The 19,747-nt window shown below is 48.6% G+C and overlaps 1 protein-coding gene across 7 annotated transcripts in view; it reads right to left on the reverse strand.

The window, feature by feature from the left end:
* Window positions 1-1,661: 1,661 nt before the first annotated feature.
* Window positions 1,662-19,747, reverse strand: part of SCML4 (Scm polycomb group protein like 4) — a 98,329-nt gene continuing 80,243 nt past the window's right edge. For 4 of the 7 annotated variants that reach the window (XM_045188653.2, XM_024552157.3, XM_045188652.3 and 1 more), the window contains 3 exons: window positions 17,509-17,799; window positions 9,591-9,736; window positions 1,662-7,006 (listed from right to left, as the gene is read on the reverse strand). In XM_045188653.2, the coding sequence (XP_045044588.2) occupies window positions 6,881-7,006; window positions 9,591-9,736; window positions 17,509-17,799 (563 nt within the window). In that variant the 3' untranslated portion in view covers window positions 1,662-6,880. Of the gene's footprint in view, window positions 7,007-9,590; window positions 9,737-17,503; window positions 17,800-18,193; window positions 18,333-19,747 lie in introns of all 7 variants that reach the window. The other 3 variants (XM_045188656.3, XR_006654179.3, XM_045188654.3) reach the window with 3 other exon arrangements.

Here is a 19,747-nt window from a genome sequence, read left to right on the forward strand (position 1 = left end):
GCTCTTTATACTGATACCTGCCTCAGATACTTAAATTAACAAATTAATTGCAGCTATTGTTGTGCAAACCATTTGAGCCCGGGAAGGAAACACACAAGGAAAAGACGAGCAGATGGGTATGGAGGCACATCACTTTTCACCTGTGCTGTCCACCACACGCACCCCAGTGGCCCTGGCCTGCTCCAGAGAGAAAAAGCGCACCCTCACATGAGCACAAGGGGCTTCCAATAATGCTTGGAAAAGAATGTGTCCTAGCTTCTAAAGATGACTCCAAAGGACATGTACTAAAAATATTCAGAACAATGACAACATCCTTGGAGCACACCCTCGGGCTTTTGAGGTGATTTCTTTGAGGGTAAAACACTCTAAGTTTTGGTGTGCTTACGAAAAACATTTGGTCATATGACTTTATGCTCAAAATCTCTATGTAACTGTTTGGGGAGAAAAGGGAAGCCCCTGATATTTTCAAATCTGCTTTCCAGGGAGGAGATGAGTAAAGAATGGAAAAGGACCAGGAAAGTTCTCATCCACCCATCCCCTGTGGGCTGCGCATTCTCAGTCGCCCCACCTCCCACCTCAGCAGGTGTGAGAGAGAGCAGCTTTCCGGGCAGCCCACCTGGGCTGGCCTGCCCCCCCAGGGGAGCGAGATACAGGGAGTGCAGGGTTCACGGAAAGTGCCCTCTGCCCCTTTCAGAGAATCGTGTGCCCTCCTGCAGTTAACCAGCTGATGGAAATTGCTCATTTCTGAGAGGCATCATGGATTGAGAGGAAAAGGAAAAGAAGTTTTAAAATTAAAGTTGTAAACAATCCATTGTTACTCTCTAATGCTTGCAGTAGAGCACTAGGCCAATCAGAATGTGAGATTTTAAGACAAAAAGACAGGAGTGAAATGTAAGTTGGTGACTCTGGAGGTTGACCTATTCGAGTGCCTGGAGAGCCAGTGGAAAGGGTAAGGTCTTGTGCCCTTCTCTTGGTCTGTGCCTTTGGCAATTTCCTTTCAATAAAGATAATGGGGTTCAAAACAGGACTAGTGGCTTTTTGGAGAAAATATGCAAACTGGTCAAGCATTCATTTATTCAGTCAGCCAATGAATATTAATGAGATGCCTTTTATATGGTGGTTGTTAGCCAAAGTGCTGGAGATCTCAGTATCTACTTGTTCCAAGTACCGAGATCTCAGTATTTTCATAGAGACTGTGCTCCAGAAATTGATCTAAGTAAGCTACACATACTACACACTTGGTGTACTTTGGGGTCTGATTTCTAAATCATTGCTAGGTAGTTCTTCTGAATAAATAGAATGCTCTCGAAAGCAAAATCTCCTTTGGCAATCCCTTCCAGAACCTTCCCCAGTCTCCACTCCCTGTGGCATTCACTCCAGTTCACGCTCGGTCACACACAAGCGTGGCATCTAACTTGGGCTGGGGGTTCATCCACTATGTAACTTTCATAAATTCACAAAAGACCATGTCTACTCGCCTATCACCAATCATAACCTGCTTTTTTCTAAACTAAAGCTTCCTTCGCTCATTGTATCACCAATGAGTACAATTAAGAGACAGGGCTTCGATGGGTCACAGCACTTTTTCCCAGTTTAACAACTGGAAGGCACATGGCCTTAGAGATTCATTCACGTAAACTTATGTAACGTTATCGCATGCTTATGTGAAGCCAGATTTACAACTGCACTGAAAATTCTCCAGGCCACCCTTTCTGTGTGTGTGTACGAGGCCACAAAAATTTTGCTAGTGGCCACATTTGTATCGAGTGTCTGCTCCCTCATCCTAATGCAGCAGAGCTGGGATCTACTTGCCGATGTCAGTGTGTATTACAGGTGTGGTTGCTGCCTGGACAAGCTCCGTTAAAAAGAGAAAGATTGCAGAGTTGGCTTCATCTCAAACGTCTGTGTCTGATTCACAGACATCTGTGTGTCCCTGAGAAAAAACTTTTTCACAACCAGAGCTGTCCAACAAAGAAATAAACCACTTCCTCTGGGAGTGAACTCCTCCTGACGGGAAGTGGTCAGGCTGAGCCACTTCTCAGGGCTGTGGGGAAGGCATTCCAGTACCTCGATGGGGAGGCAGAGCCTTCCTGACACGGGAGGATGCTACACGGATGATGGAGGTAGCCTCCTGTCACACATGCTTGCTGTGAAATGACACCCAGGGAGGGTCTGCGATTTCATAGCGAGCTGTTTGGAGAAGCAAGGCTTTGGCTGTGTTTCAGAGTAGGCTCCAACAGAAGATTTCTGTCGGTCTTTACAGTAAGCCTCTAGGGCATGGGACCACCTCTAAGGCTCAGGTCAGTCGGTCAAGCTACAGAGCAGACAGAGCATGGTGGGCTGGCAGCTCAGAGCAAGTCAAAGTGTATATTTAGACCCTGCGGGCAGAAAGATGCTTTGTCCCCACACAGTCTGACATCATTATATAATCAGCTGCCAGGCCAGTTCTTGGCTCTTGAGCGTGTCTCTACTCATCTCACGCCCCATCCTCTCAATATCGACGTTGGTACAGCACACTGACCTGGAGGAAGGTGTCTTTCTGAAGCTCTGTGTGCTGTTTTTTCCCCCAGAGGGAAATCAAACTCAGTGCTAAGTGCGAGGAGAACCCCCAGGTTCTTTCTGTAGGACTTTAAGGTCCAGGGCCCTGCGTGAGAAAGCAGGGAGTGAAGAAAAGCAAATCCTCCTGTAAAAACGTGCTTTTGCGACTCAGGGGAATTGTCCCGAAGCCTGGGAGAGCCGGCGTGAGCTTTCTTCTCAAGCACAGCGTTTTGGTGAAGTCCATGTGTGATCATACCACTGTAACCACACAGGAATTCACCACAGGAAGTGTCCCAGCTGTTGCCTATTAGCATTAGAACAAATTACACAAAGCAAATTGTTAGCAGACATGTTTCCGTCATATTTAACTGGTGGCGATAAATAAGAGCGATTCTCTTTCAAATAAATGCTACATTTCCAAAAATCCAGCTTCCAATCGCCTGTGAAGGAATCATCTTCGATTAGGAGGGAGGACGCCCTGGAGGCTGAGGTCCCAGTGCTCTGGCCGGTGGCACAGCCAGGGGTCGGGCCAGAGCTCGGGTGCCAGGTGTTGAGTGTAGTAGCGGGGTGTTGCTGCCAGAGTGACATCACAAGACGTCGACGGGAATGCCTGTGCCTCTACCTGTCTGACCACCTGCTGGGTTCACCTCCGGGCCTGCCTGTCAGCACAGTCTCCCCCTGCCGAGGGGACACGCACACGGCAGGACAACTCCGTTCAGGTCTTGCAGTGTCTTTATGACAAAAAATAAACCAAACCCACCGGCAGGTTTTCACCCTTCTCCTTAACAAAATGTTGCAGTTTAAAAAAATGTTCTACTCCTGCACAACCCCATGTCTTGTTATCTGAGATTAAAAGAAAAAGAGCCAAATGTCCTCAGTCGTCTAATGCCCTAATCGCCGTTGCAGAGGAGCCCTTCTCCAGCCCCCACGCAGGAAGGCCTGGCAGAAGGGAAGCATGATGGTTTCATCGTTCAAGGCCTGACAATGTCTAAACTCAAGTCCCTAGCCACCTCTGGGCATTTCCAATTGTCTTCAGAGATATGCCAAAATTCTCCTAAAACAATTTCAAAAACAATTTTAAAATAATGTTAATTTTTAAAAAGCAAGAAATATTTCATACAGGATGTAAAATACAAAAATAGGTTATTGCAGCTTAAAGGGTTGGGACTGTTAGAAGAGGAGCTCTTTTCCTGTCTTCCTAAGAAATGTATAGTTTTGTCTTCCCTCCCTCACTGATTTCCTTCCCGAGCAAACCAGCCTGAGCTCGGCCTTTGCAACGGATTTCAGTATCACAGTTGGTTCTCCTGAGGAGCTCTTCACTCCTTTTTCCTACTGAAAGGAGAAAAGCTCAGCAGCCCTGCTGAAGGGAAACAATAGGAGCCCGGTGTACGCACTAGCAGGCAGTGAACAGGTGTGAAGATTGGGACTCCCTGCCCACAGCTCTCCCTGGCTAGGCCTCTCCCCTCAGTAGCAGTGAGCCTGTCTTTGCCTGAGTTGGGTCCGCAGAGAAGCCCCCAGCTGCCTCCAGGGCGCACCCTGCTGGCGTTAGAGGGTATACCTAGTAGGAACAGCCTAGAGCAGGTTCTGTCTCTTGTGTTACAAAGCTGGGGAGGCATATTTAAAGAACCAAGCAAATACAACAGCTGACATACTCCCAGCCATTTCCTAAGGCTTTTCAACTACAGTGTCAGGAAACACACAAACACACACACGCACACCCCCACATCTTTTACCTGAAGTCTTCACCAAAGGAATAATGTGCTTCAGGAAATATTTAAAACTCATTAGGCAATAGACTTGTCTCTAGATTTTTTTTTTAAGTGTTTAACAGAAAACTATAATTGAAAATGAATGGGACGTGAACACACACACACACACACTATCTCTATTTTGGAATTACGCAAAACGAATAGCATTATTTGTCACAATCTGAAGCAAAGCTACTGTAGCGGAATGACAGCCACCCTAACTGTACACACGCGAGGCCCCCGAGCAAGCCCACATGTAGACAGGAGCGACACGCATGGCCTGACTCTCGAAGGGCTGTTTAGAGGAAATGGCCTGGCAAGTTTTGCATTTGCTAAGCTTTTTAGCTGCCTGGTTTGACAAGATTTTTGAAAGGGGTGAAAATTAATTATAATTGCAGTATTGCTACAATAATTTGGTTGGCTAATTGCATTCCAGCGCAAAACAGACAAGGAAGAATTTCCTCCCTGGGCTATTCTCCAAAACGGCAGCATTCGTTTTAAGAGTCACAAGATTTTTAAAAAGTCAAACCTTAAATATCGTGGCTTCGGCAATCTGTCCTGCTTAAAGTTTAATGCAAAGTGAGACAGCACCTCCGTGAGAGCAGTAACACACGGACGAGGTCCAGTTTTCTCTGAGACTTGAGATGGGAACATCTCTCTCCCCTGAAACCTACTCAAAGGGTCTCTTTGACATTGTGTGAGGATGATTTTAATTCGGGGGCACGGTGTTGTGTTTGTGTAGTGAGGGAGGTGCTCGTGTGAGGGTGGGTAGGAAACTCTGAAAGTCTCTCAATGAGGTATATGTTGATGGAAGAGGCACCACGAGTTTCAGAGGGTTGAGCAGAAAGGGAGGGGTGAGAAACGGGTCGTCCTGGAGTTTCCGGACCTCACATAGCATGGTGTGGAGTATTTCTTACGGTCGTCATCTAAGTCCTAACCGCTGTACGGGGGACCTACCTGCAAATCCACCCAGGGCTGCCCTCAGGCTTGTAGAGGCCACGCCCTGCACACTGGCCCTTGGTGGCGGAGGTGGGGGAGCTGAAACCCCACCCTGTCCACTCTCCAGCGGAGACCCCTGTGCAGGCTGCATCCCGCAGGTAGCTGTGCCTTTTCTAACTTGTGTTTGGGCCAAGGAAAGCGCTTGAGCTTCTTTTTCATGCTCACTCTCCAGATGGCGAGTCTGGTCTTTATCTCCTCGCTGCCAACACTACGGATGTTTTTTAAGGAAGAGATAGGTCCGTGACAAAGGTGAATTCATTTGGAAGGTGTGTTTTCTGTTCCGTGAAAAAGGAAGGAAAAAAAGAGAGAGGAAAAGAGAGGAAGGATAGGGATAAGAAGAATGGAGACAAAGTTGTTCTTCTGCCCAGTAAATTGTGGAGGTATTGTCCTTCCCTGGCACAGCTGCAAAGGGGTAGAAAATCAACTTTTTTTTGTATTAGTCCATGGTAAAGAAGGAAAACCTACTTGTAAACGGAATTAAACCCAATAATAGCATGTCTGTGTATTTTTTGAGAACTAGAAAAATTAGCCACACATACAACTACATAATCTAGCAAGGTAACTAGAAATCAACACTTTCACATTTCAAAGCTTAGTTGAGACATTTTTCTTCTTTTTTAAAGAAACACCCATGGCTAAATGTCACTAAGACTCTTCAGCGTGCCAACATACTGACACCTCAGTGAGGATTCTGGAAGGGAAGAAACTCCAAAGGCCCATCTGGGGAGAATGTACTTCCAAATTCTTGCTCTTGCTGCTTATACATCTCAGTCAGTAATAATGATTGGATATGAACTAGAACCTCCTAGGAGACGATTTCTTTCCAGTTACCTTTGGGAGGTAATTGGGTCTTCCCCAGTCACAATCTGTGGTGCTGACCGTGAAATAAATTCCCTACATCTGTGTGGGCTAGATCTTGTTCACGGAAACCCTAACCCATCTATTGAGTACCGAATCCTCAGGCTACAGCAGTGAGTCCTGAAATTTCATTGGCAGTCTGCCCTCTAGTGGGATAACACAGTACTTCAGAAAACTGGGAATAGAAAAGATTTTTTTCTTCTCCTTCAGAGAGCAAAAGAATTCAAGTTTTCCAGATAGTGCAAGGTGAGGCATTTATCTTAGAAGACAGCTTCTAGAGCTGAATCAGGCAAGGCTCACAATGAGAGGTCCGTGGGTTGGAGTCAAAGACAGGGGGTGCTGTGGTGGGCGTCCCCGCAAGGCCTGCAGAGACACAGGTTCTGCTCACATCCTTGGAACCCCCCAGGGTTCTTCTCCTTGGGCAAGAGCATTCGGTTCCCCATCTTCCTTTGTAAAAATAGGACCCACTCTAACAGCAACCACCCTATCAGGAATGTTACAGATAATAGGCATTTTTGTCATTTTTTGGCAAATCATTAACACCAAGGAGCCTTTCAAAAGGACCGGGCTAAATATTTGAAAAGGCAGAGATGCATGAGTTTTATAAAAAGACCACATCTCTGGGGCTGTTGTTTTTAAGAAGAGAATCTACTTTGTGATGGCGGCTGGATGTTGGTAAGGCAGAAGATAAACTTGAGATGCGCTGTCTGGATTTGGCTCCTGTCTTTTAAAAACCTTCAGAACTTGGCCTGCTTCAGTCTGTCGATGTGGTAGCAGAGTTTCAGTGCAGGTCCCAGCTTCAGGCCCAGGTATTTCATAGCCACGTCACTCTTCAGCAACAAGAGGGCGTTGCCATCGATCTCCTGGAGGGACAGGGTCAGAACAAAGGAAATGCAGAAGACAGCAGCGGAAACCAACAGTGGCTGCGGCTCAGGGCGTCAGGGGATGAGGGACGGAACACGGATCTCCTCAGATGCACATTCTTAGTCCGAAGACCAGGCCTTCTTTAGAAGACAAAGCAAAAATACTACACACTTCTCTTCCCATCATCTCCTTGGGGTACTTTAACACACCGGCCCTTTCATATTCCTCCTCTATCCTGATTGAAAGAATCATACTTCCACATGGTCCCAATATCCCATGTATGATGTTCACCTCCTCATCAAACTAGGGCTAAATGAGCAAGACGTGTGTGATGGACAGAATGTATGCCCCTCCCCCATTCATGTGTTGACATCCTAGCCTCCGATAGGCGGTGACTTTGGGGGATAATTAGGCCGTGATGGTGGAGCCCTTGTGACTGGGAGCAGTGTCCTTGAACAACAAGAGAATGGCGGTCTGCAGCCCGGAAGAGGGCTCTCACCAGAAGCAGCCCAGGCTGATGGTGGGCTTCCAGCCTCCAGAACTGAGAAGTGAGTTGGTATTGTTCAGAAGCCGACGGGTCTCTGGCACATTGTTATAGTGGCCTGAACTTAGACAAAGGGTCATCCACCAGACCCTGAAACTAGGGGCTCCCTTTCCATTCCAGGTGCCGGTGTAAGGCCCTGGCTTCCACCCATCACCCTAATCTCTTGTTTCTAAGCCCACCTGCCTTCAGCCGATTACTAGACTGCTAATTACACTCTGTGAGGGAGTTCAGGTGTCTTGGGCGCCCTGTCAGTAATGCTGGGTGGCATACAATTATAGGACGCCCCTGCTGAACCCCAGGGTTTGGCACAGAGAACTACTAAAGGAATGCCAGTCCGAGAGGTCCCAGCATTGCTCCCATTCATTCATCCTGTTGAACTCGTGGACCTGCTAGGGCTGGGCTTCCTCATTAACCTAGTGTTATTTTCAGGTCACTGGAGATGGACATTTTGAGTTGCAGTTCCCTCTCCTTCCCCTCGCCAGCCCTCCAGTTACTGATGAAGCGCTGACTCCGTGTCACACTCTCCATGTCCTTGGCAAAATGTCGGAGGGCACAAATCTCATCTGTGAGCCCTCCCAAAGGCCTCATTGCGTGAGGTCTCTCTTTACCCCACCCCCTAGATGTTCACCATGCCCATCACTCTGGAAGAGAGACAGGCTCCTCCCACCCAGCTCTGTCTAAACATAACCCACCCTGTGGTCGTTGCTCCCAAGGCCCCACTGTTAGGTGAGGTCAAATACACCCCTAATAAAATGTGAGTGTCGGGTTAGATAGGATCCTCCCCAGATCTGAGTATGATTTCTACGACAGGATCACTAAATAAAATGATAGGCAGGAAAAAATTAATGGTAACTGCCGTAGGCAGAAGAATGTTCCCTCTCCTTTTTTCCCAAAATGGCTATATCCTAATCCCTGAAACCTATGAATCTGTTAGGTTACCTGGCAAAAGGAAACTATGTTTGCAGGTGGAATTAAGGCTGCCAATCACTGACTTTATAACAGGGAGAGTATCTTGGATGATCAGGGGTGGAGGAGGCTATGCAACCACAGGGTCCGTAAACGTGGAAGGACCCCGCTTAATGCTGTGGCTTTGAGGATCAGGATGAGGGGCTACGAGCCAAGAAATGAGGGTGGGTCTAGATGCTGGAAAAGTCAAGGAAATGAGTTCTCCCAAAATTCTCCAGAAAGAATGTCAGCCCTGACGGCACCTGGACCTCAGCCCATGAGACCCCGGTCAGACTTCTGACCCACTGAGTTCTAAATTACCGAAGTTGTGTTGTTTTGGGTTGGGGGGAGGTAGAGGAGGGTCAAGCGGGTCAAATATATGATAACAAAAGGAGACTTGACTTCGGGTGGTGAAGACACAATGCAACATACAGATGATGTATTATAGAAATGTACACTTGAAAACTATATAATCTTATTAACCAATGTCACCCCAATGAATTTAATTAAAAATTTTCTCAATGTGTTGTTTTAAGCTACTATATTTGTGGTAACTCATTATAGCAGAAGTGGAAAACTTACATAGTAAGGTTGGCAGGTAAAGTATTAATTCTTACTTTTTTTTCATTTACTGTCTTTATATATCTCAGAATCTCCTAGACAATGATGGGAATGCCTGCTGACCAGAGGCTCGCTCCAAGTCAGGCACCACGCTTACACTCTGCGTGTGCATCTTCTCATTTAATCCACAAATAGCTTAGGACTAGACCCTAATACGGTTCGCCCGACACGCCGTAGATAGGCTATAAATATTTGGTGAATGCACAGATGGATGGATGGATGGATGGGAAGGAAAACAGGCACTCCTGTTAAAGGCCAAAATGATGGAACAGATGGGATAAATAGCCCTTTAAAACAAACTAAGTGGTTGCTGTGCTCTGAGAAGCCTGTAGTTCCAACTGGCCTCCCTGAGTGTCGCCCAGAACTTAGTTCAGCCATTCCCCTCCCCCAGCCCTAAGCTCCCTGAACCTCACCCTCCTCCCATGCCTCTTCCCACCCCGACTCCTCCCGGGCCGGGCCCACCACACACATACATGCTTTCTGAAGAGCTCCACATGAGGCCCCAGGGCCTGCGGGTCAGCATCTTTCACAAACCAGACCACATCCTCCACGGTCCAGGTGGACGGGTTCCTGCTCCGTGGCCGCCTGGCGTCCTGCCTGTCTGGAGAAGGGCTCGAGGCTGGGTGGGTGAGCAAGGAGAGTGAGACCATTAGACACCAGGATCAGGGCCTCACTCCTACCTGTGCCACCTGCCCCCACCTGTCCCTGGAATCCAAGGTGGTGGCCCAACTGACCTCCTTTGATGGAGAAAGGCTGTGCATGTCTGCACACTAGCTGTGACTCAGCGTTCCTCTAGCTTCCCTTCTCCACCTTTGGCTGGTGCTTTTGCTTCTGTCTATGAGACATTTACCCTCCCTCCTTCCCACAGAAGCTCCCCCTGCCCCCAGAGCCCAGGGAGACCCCTTCCCAGGCAGCAGTCCTGTGTCTGGCCCGCTGAATGTCACCTTCCTTCACCTTTATCCCTGAATCTTGTTCTTCTCTTAAGATGCTTTCCGGTCTGCTTCACATCTCCATTATGTGTATACTTGTCTGTAACATCAGTCAGATTTTAATCTCTTGAGGTGACCTCCTTCATCTTCCCCCCATTCACTCCACACACATCAACTGAGCATCTCTCTCTTCTGTCCTGGCCAAAGTGGGGAAGACGCTCGCCACTCACTGCAGGGTCTGTAATCTTTGGCTCCTCCATGGCTCTAAGCATATATGGTTGTAAAAACTGGGTTATTCCATGTAAAATGATTACGTGTACTTTGCAGAAACAGTGTAAATAACTTATACAAGAGCCTTGTATGGCTAATCCTTAATCCTATTTTCAGGCCAGAAAAAAAGTGTAGGCGCTGAACAATGAAGCCACTTTCCTGCAGAATAATCCTAAATTGGAAGGGGAGAAGCCTTAGCATCTGTGTCTCTTCTCAGTCTTGGGGTGTAGTGGTTTTCCACTGTCCCTTTTTCCTTCCTCTTTGCAAAGGTGCTTGAGAAGAGCACAGTTCTCCATCAGTGCTGAGAAAAGCAGAGCATCACATTTCCGAGTCTGTCCTCAATACATGCAGTTTGGCTGAGAATTGGATTCACTTTGAGATTTCCCCTGCCTTTCTCTGTTGGACTGGGAAGGGGGCCCCTAAGGTGGTGTGGCCCTGGGCGTTTTGCTGGGAAGCTGTTAATGCCCCCTGCAGCCATCTGAATGCTGATGTGTGCATATTAGAGATGACTCCACTGCCTTTAAAGACACCTGCACTCAACATGGGGACGAAGCATCGCCAAAATGGTGTTCACCTCTGGATCCCACCCCATCAGAGCTTCAGCATTAATCTGGGTGATAATAGACATTCTGATTACAAAGGCTGGAAGTCTAGGGTGCCAAGAATGATTTTAGTGGGATCAGAGCAGAGGTCAAATCTAATTTCCTGTATTTGATAGAAAGGAAAGATGCCAGACCTGTTCACAGCCTCATCCACGGGAGCCCAAGTTCCCCTGAGCAAGGTCAGGGCGCAGGGCTTGAGCAAGGGTGGAGTGTTGTCTTTACAGAGGAGGTGCTCGGGCGATGGTCGTGCAATGAAAGTGGCTCCCCTCCTGGAGCCTGGTGCTTGCTGCGGGCATTTTCCACTTGTTCAGGCTGGACAGGCCGCAGCCAGGCCCAGATGGGGCCTTTCTGGGGGGCCCTGTAGTCACACAAGACAGAAAGCAGCAGAAAGCCCGCCACACCTCGGGAGTTGCTCGAGTTCCAAAGCACATGCACTGGCTCTGGAAGGAAGAGGAATGGAACTGCCCAGGGGCAGGTTTGTAAAGCCTCTGCAGTGGTCTCTGCTCACAGAGACCATAAATACACCAGCGTCCCCTGCCCTGGCCTCCCGCTGCTGTGAAGGAGTCAGGGAGACAGATGGGTGCAGCCTGGCACGGCCAGGCCAGGCCAGGCAGATATATATGACTGGACGTTGGTAAGATGTGACGGATGTGAAAAAACCTGGCCCCTAAAAGAACAGAGCATGCAAGCGCTCACCCAGTGACTTTAGGAAGGCGGCATTCTCTGGTGCAGAGAACTTTGTGTATGGCCGTGTCCATTCACTGGGGGCTGCCCAAGACGTGTGAAAAGTGAAAGCCAATTGTGAGTGGATGTGTAATTGCTAGTGGATTGAAGATGGTTGTTGTCATTTCCAAAGCTTAACTCATATTCCCCAGGAACAGAACAACTATGAATCAGGGTTTAAAACAACCCCCGACATTTTCTCAGCACAGGCACTTGGGCTGCTGTCCCTGGGTCTCTCTCCGTCTCACACATCCTCACGAGCACATGCACAATTTCCTTTTGTGCATTCAAAATTCAGAGAAAACTTTTCAGCTAACAATAGAGTCACAAGAAGAATGGAATAAGCAGTGAGCTGGGAGCCAGAAATCCCTGTGGCCCCCCAGCCATGTGAGTGTCTCTGTGCTTCTCACACTTCTGAGGGCTCCATCTGTGTCCAAGTGCAAAGCCACCGAATGAAGAGTCATCGGCCAGGCTTCTGGTCCCTGTCCTGGCCCTGATCATTCTCTAGGGGCCTCAGTTTCTTCAACTGGTTCCTCAAGAGTATTGTAAGAATCAAGTGGACGTGTACCATAGCTTCGGGCTGGAGACTGACAAGAAGAATCTGAAGAAAAGCCCATCAGTGTCCGAAAGGGACCCCTTGGTGCCCCTCCTCAGGCTGCCTGTGAATCTCCTCAGCTGCCTCAGACTCTCTGGGCAGCTGGAGCTGGTTTGGGAGGAGACGGGTGAAGGCAACGGGGAGGGTAGATCTGTTCTCAGCTCCTCCTGATTATCTGGTCCCCATAGAATGCACCCTTCCTAGAAACAAGGCCATGAAGAGTGCAGAAGGTGCCCAGGTGAGCCCACAATCTGGGCAACATCAGGCAGTTTGAAACAGTGTTGTTTTTCATTATTTCTATTATAATCATTTTAATTTTAAAAGATTTCAATCAGGTTTTTCTTTTATTTCTTCAAGACCAGCTGACTTGCCTGTATGAGAAGAGAGGGAGCTTCCAGGGACAAGGAGAAACCACAGGCTTGAAGTGAGGCCGGGCTGGGCCAGACTCCTTCTCTGCCTCCACAGACACTGTGACCTCTGGGCAAGCAATTTGATCTCTGCCCGGAAGCCTCCAGCCCCCCTCTTCCCCACTGCCCCTCCCTGGCCAGCTCCTGCTCCCCGTGCAGCTGGCTCCACTGCTCCTGCTCCGGGAAGCCTTTCCTGACTCCCCACAGTAGGCTCAGCGACCCCTCCCTGTCTGATTCTTTCATAGCATCCATCCTTTTCCTTAGGAGCAATAGTCCCGGTTGTAATGAAATGTGTGCGGTTGTTAATGTTCGTCTCTCTGGAACGGGGTGCACGTCTGTCTTGCACACAGCTCCATCCTCGGACCTGAGCAGATCCCCTTACACATTGCGCTCAGTAAGTATCTGCTGGCCAGGACCAACCAGAGTCACAGTCCCCCCGACTCTCCTTCTCCTCCTGAACGAAGAGGCCTTCCCATCCCTTCAGACATTCCGCCCACGTCACAAAGAGCACCGTCCCCTTCTTCTTCCAGCTGAGTCCTCTATCCATCACCCGATGCCGGACCCTATGGAAGCAAACTCCAGCCCATGGGAAGCATCTAGGCGGTAACAACAGTGTCAGATTTACTTTGTTTCTTGATTCTGAAGCTTGGACCTAGCTGTGTTTGGGAATTCTATAGCATGTCCTGTTAAAAGCAAGAGTCAGGATGCTTTTGTTATCTGAAACCTCTTTGTAGCTCTTAGTGATTATGTCTTGGATGAGAGACAGGAGAGAGCTCTCAAATTTTCACCAGAGTATCAGCAAAATAAAACAGGGAAACGTCCTGTGAATACACTCCTTCCAAGGCCACTGGCAGAGGTGATAGGTGTGATATATCAAGACAGCAGGTGGCCAGGGCAAGTATTCAAGTTTGTCATGTCATCGATATCTGTTCTCCTGCCTGCAGCCTCATGCTATTTTCTGGCTTCTGTGGTTTTAATCCATTCTGATTAGCACCATGGGGGAAAATCCATTTCTAGGTTCCTTCCAGGCTTTAGGATGTGGGTCAAACCCTCTTAAAGAGGTATGATTCCTTAATACCAACTGCTTTAACTTGGGATGCAATTTCAGAGCAATACTGAGCAGTTCCGTGGGCAGAGGGAAAATGTAATAGCCTCCAGAGGGCCCACAGCAGGCAGGTAGGTGACAAATGGGTAAGGGGCCAGTGGTTTTCTCCCCTACTTTTACACAATGCCACTCCATTCAGCACGGTTTATTTCCACAGTTTCCACATGTGTCTAGCTGTGCAAGTTTTGTTCAAGCAAAGCACACGTAGAACTCCACTCTGCAAATGCAAAGAGGCCCTGCCTGGGCAATGAGGGCTCAGAGTCCTTTCTTCTCCCATCCCCTCTTCTCTGTCCCCAGACCTCTGAGGGCCAGGTGCTCGGTAAATAGCTACTTAGTATACACATCTGCCCTGAACAAGCAGGCCCCTTTTCTGGGGCTGCAGAGGATACAAATATGAGCAAGAAACCCCACAAAGCTGTGAGTTTTATTCCTGTCATGGGGCTGGAGAGAGGAAACAAAGTGCCAGGGGAGGAAGCAGGAAAGAACCAACAGGTCCGACTGTGAGGCGTGGCCGAGACAGCCAGCTGCCCACCCAACATCTTTCTTCAGCTTCTTCCTTTGTAATAGAATCCCGGATTTCCAGCTGGGACTGTGGTTACTAAGAGGTAAGTAACTAAGAATTCCCCAGCTTCCCTTGCAGCCCATGGTCACGTGACTAAAATTCCAGCCAAGGAGATGTAAGCAGAGTGGGGAAACCTCTTTCAGAGATACCAGCACTGCCTTCTGTCCGCTCATTCTCCCCGCCCCCTTCCCTCGTGGCCATGCTGAGAATGTACAAGGCTGGCTGTCTCTTTCCGGGATCTATGGTTCCATACAGCACCCTGAAGAAGGCACCAATTAGGAGAAATCTTTGGAGCATTAAAGAGTTAATGCACCTACAAAGGGTAAATAATTTAAATTTTCTTCAGTGCATCACAAAGGCCCAACAATGAATTTCAACTATTGCATCCTACAGCAGCTTTACAGCACGGAGGTTGGGTGGTTGTGTGATTCTGAACATCCTACAGCTCTAGGGGGTGCTGTTGACTGTGAACAACTCTAATTTTCAGGGTATCAGGCCAAGTTCTCACTAATATTTCTAAGTTGTAAAAGAGACCATCGACATTCAGGTTGTAGTTACTGGTTTGCTCAGAGTGGAAAGCAGCAGGCGCTGGAAGGCTCCGTTCCTCTGATCTCGCCCAAGATCCTGAGATGCACAAGTCCTGAGCTAGTGGGCTCTCCTGGGGGTGCAGCCAGGGCTCTGGCAGAGAGGGCCTTCTCAGAGCTGGCTGAGAGTGAGGGTCTGGGCCTCCCCTCTGGCAGATTACTCAGGCTGCTGATCAGGGTCTAATTCCGGGAGATTGAAGGGCTAGGGTAGAGATAAAAAAGAAAGGACAGGAGGGTGGTTGAAACTGGGGTGCGAGGACATCCCAGGGCTCCACTGAAGGAGGCAGCAAGGGACTCAGGGAGCTGACCTCCCTTGAGACCCCTTTGGCAGGTCCTGGAGTCCCCTCATTCAGGGAGACCAGATGGACTGGGATGGGGCGGACAATTCTACCGCAAGTGATAGCTCTCTCCATCCAAATCGTGTCTTCCTCCTATTGCTTGAAATCCTATACTTAAGACATAGGACCTGAGGTTTTACCAACTTGAATGCTGGAGAAAGTAAACATCTCCTTTTTTTTAAAAAAAAAAGCATCACTCTTAGGGTGGTAAGTCAATTCATTCAGGGTGGTGTCCTGTGATCACCACCCTGAGCAAATGGGAACTGGGCTGTGGAGAAGAGGTTGAGAGAAAGAGACATGGAAGGGGAGGAGGGACACCAGGACGTGACAACCAGAGACAACAGGATGGTACAGGGCACCGTGGTGGCCGGGGGCAGGGGGCAGGCACAGAGACAATGAATGTTTATTGAACACCTACTGTATGCCCGATGCCACTCTAGCTCTGGGGATAAACCTGGGAAATAAATGCATCATCCTCATTTACTTTAAGACTTCGGTTTGTGCCAGATCTTGTTCCCTTCCCCTGTTCTTGGAGATCAGACGAACAGTGGCTCTCCCTTTAGAAAAATGCACTCTGCCTGCTCTTATCTTCTGCCTGGCCGGTGGCCCTGCGTGACAGTGTTGGGGAGTGGTCTACGGGTTGCCCTACATTTGGCAAGAGCCCCCAGCTGAGGGAGTCTATGCTGTGCCCCTCACCACTGCCTCCCCTTCAAGGGGTCCCTGCTTCCCTCTCCATCCTCGGGCAGCAGAGGCTCGTCCAGGATGGGTGAGGCTCTTTGAGGGGAGTGTGTGGAGGACCTTGGATCATACAAAGTGGCTAAATGCTGTGGTTTCTCAGGGCTGCTTCTGGCAAGATTAGGCTCAGAGCAGAAACGTGGCTGGCCAAGGACAGCCGGCCCACTGGGCGGCTCTGGAGGGGCCAGATGAAGAGTCTCTGCCTCCTTGGCCTGGCCTTCTCTGTGCAGCAGTTCCCAGCTGCTGAGTTCACGGGCTGTGCTCTGCTCAGGGGTGTGTTCACATGATCTGTGACTACTAACATTTATTGAGCTCTTTGTACTAAATACACACGAGAACTTATTTAATCGTCCCAACAAACCTATGGGTTGGTGCTATTATTATTATTCCACTTTTACTGGTGAGAAAACTGAGGCACAGAGAAGGTCAGACTTGCAAAAGGTCAAACAGAAAGTGGCAGACCCAAGATTCCAGCCTAGGTCATCTGGCCCCACAGCCAAGGTGATTATCTCTATGTTCTATAGCCTCTATTCATTAACAAAATACTGAAGCCTAAAAATAATTTTTAAAAAATCAGAAAGGATGCTGAGCTATCCCTGCAATGACACCCCTTTCACACACTGCGTCCCAACAAGTGCTCCATAATGGGTGGGAAAGAGGTGGCACCACAGCCAGTACTGTGGGAATTTTGCTTGACTCTGCTTCTGCTCATGGGTTTGTATCCCACGATATTGCCCACTATGCAGGGGAAAACTCTTTACTAACAACTAGTTCTTTTTGTTCCTGGCACAGAGCTAGTCTATGCCTCTCAGACCCCCTTAGAGTTAAGTGTGGCAAAATGGCCGGCTCTTGCCGAGTCATGGGTGGAAGTGATATGACCACTTCTGGGCTCTAGGGAAGTATGTGTGCCTTCTCCACTCACTCTTTCCCTTTCCACCCACTCGGTGCTTGGGGCATGGAAGTCCGGGGGTGAGCAGAACTGCAAAAGGAACAGAGCCTGGGTTCCTGAACTGGAATGCACCCACCAACTAGGAACAGCCACTTTGGTCTCTCTTTTTATTCTCTTTTAAATCCTCGCCTGAGGGTATGTTTATTGATTTTATAGAGAGAGACAGAGAGAAGCATCAGTGTGAGAGAGAGACATCCGTTGGTTGCCTCCTGTATATGTCCTGACTGGACATTAAACCCACAACTTTTGGTGCATGGGACAATATCCAACCTACTGAGCTACCTGGTCAGGGCCTACCTTGATCTCTTGAACAAAAATAAACTTCTATTGTACTTGAGTCACTGTACATTTTTGGAGTGTACTTACTCCCACAGCCTAGCTTACACTAATATATCATTTTCTTTGCTTATTATCAAAGGTCAGCTGTCTTCAAGAATAACAATTCATGAGGAGGCTTATGGAAACTTCTGATTTCCTAGTGTTGCCATATTCAAAGAGCCTAAGTCCCCTCCTTCCCTTCATGCATTTGCCCCAGGGCATGGGCAGAGGAGGTTAAGTCATAGGGAAGAAGCCAATGCATGCATTACATTACCACATCTGTTTCCTTCAAGAGAAGTCCCATTTCTCTTGGGGCTGGAGCCTGGGGGCCTCAGCCCAGGTGTTGAGGGGCCTCCAGAGGACATGGGGCTGGTGCGAGGACCACTGGTGGTGGTGGTTGGGCCTCCCCCAAGATGGCCATCTCCAGAGTTCTGCCTCTTGAAGTACAACGAGGAGGAGGTGGGCAAGGAGCCCCTGTGGCTAAAGGCGGAGGCGGAGAGGTCCACACTGTAGCGGTTCATGCCCGCTGTTTTCACCAGGCACTCTTCAGTGGTGACTGTTTTTGCTAAGCAAGAAAGCAGGGCAGAGAAGCAGAGATCAGAGAGCAGTTCAAGGGGCCACCTGGCACTTAGTGTTGGCAAACCTTCCCCAGCAGCAGATGCTCCACTCTCTGTGAGAACAGGAGATGAGGAAGAGAGGGCCCCATGGCCTAATCCCAGACAGCTCACCCCTCAGCAGATGGAGACCCCTGCCTCACCACAAAGCCTACTCCTATAGGGATTGGGAGATGTGCCCTTCCATGTGCAGAGGAAAAGTCATTATCTTGATGATTGGTGACTTAGAAATAAAATTCGAACAAAGATCTTTCCCCCTCCATGTCTCTGCCCCTCTTGCCTCTCCCTGTTTATCTGAATCCCCCTGCACTCTCTTCTTTTACCCACCGTCACTGCCTCCCTCACCTGGCAATACTGCAGAGAAACTGGAACCCTCATGTACTGACAGTGGGAATGTAAAATGGTGCAGCCTCTTTTGAAGACAGTCTCATTCTTTCTCACATGGTTAAAAATAGAGCTATCATATGACCCAGCAATTCCATTCCTAAGTAAATACCAAAAAAAGAAAGAAAGAAAGAAAGAAAACACATGTTCACACACAAATTTGTGCATAGATGTTTATAGAAAAACTATTTATAATAGCCAAAACAATCCAAATGGTTATCAACTGATGAATGGTTAAACAAAAGGTGGTATATCCATACAATGGAATATTATTCAGGCATAAAAAGAAATGGAAGGCTGATACTGCTACAGTGGCTGATCCTTGAAACATTATGATAAGTGAAAAATGCCAGGCTTAGAAGACCACACACTAAGTGATTCTACTTATATGAAATATCCAGGACAGGCAAATCTATAGGGACAAAAAGTAGATTAGTGGTTGTGTAGGGCATGGGGATTGAGGGGATAGAGGGTGCTAGCTAAAGGGTGTTAAAACTGTCTTATAAGAACCAAGATGGCGGCGTAGGTAGACACACTGCACCTCCTCGCACAACCAGAACTGACAGAAAATCGAACGGCAAGGAAGTCCAACACCAAGGAAATAAAAAATAAACATTCATCCAGACTGGTAGGAGGGGCGGAGATGGGCAGCCGGGGCAGAGAGGACTTGCGTTGCTGTGGCAGGACCGAGACTGGCGGAGTGTGGGACAAATGGCGCAGGCAGACCAAGCACTAGCAGACCCTGTGGCCCAACATACGCGCAGATAAACCCAGAGGGCCGGACTCAGAGTGGCGGAGAACGGGGCAGGCAGAGCAATGGGTAGCACCCCGCAGCCCCACACTCGTGCACAGATAAACCAGACAAACAGTGGGGAGCAAAGCGGACCACGCAACCCAGGGCTCCAGCCCAGGGAAATAAAGCCTCAAACCTCTGATTGAAAATGCCCATGGGGGTTGGGGCAGCAGGAGAGACTCCCAGCCTCACAGGAGAGGTCATTGGAGAGACCCACTGGGGCCTAGGGCGTGCACAAGCCCACCCACTCGGGAACCAGCACCAGAGGGGCCCAGTTTGATTGTGGGTAGCGGAGTAAAAGATTGAAATCCGGTGGAGAGTGGAGCAGGAGCCATTCCTCCCTCTTGGCCCCTCCCCGACACACAGCGTCAAAGCGCAGTGACCAGCATTACCCCGCCCTGGTGAACACCTAAGGCTCCGCCCCTTAAAGTAACAGATGCGCCAAGACAAAAAAAAAAAAATGGCCCAAATGACAGAACACTTCAAAGCTCCAGAAAAAATACAACTAAGCGACGAAGAGATAGCCAACCTATCGGATGCACAGTTCAAAACACTGGTTATTAAGACGCTCACAGAATTGGTTGAATTTGTTCGAAAACTAGATGAATAAATGAAGGCTATGCCAAGAGAAACAAAGGAAAATGTACAGGGAACCAATAGTGATGTGAAGGAAACTGGGACTCAGATCAATGGTGTGGCCCAAAAGGAAGAAAGAAACATCC

This window comes from Desmodus rotundus, chromosome 11 (genome assembly GCF_022682495.2).
Source record: "Desmodus rotundus isolate HL8 chromosome 11, HLdesRot8A.1, whole genome shotgun sequence".
Lineage (NCBI taxonomy): Eukaryota > Metazoa > Chordata > Mammalia > Chiroptera > Phyllostomidae > Desmodus > Desmodus rotundus.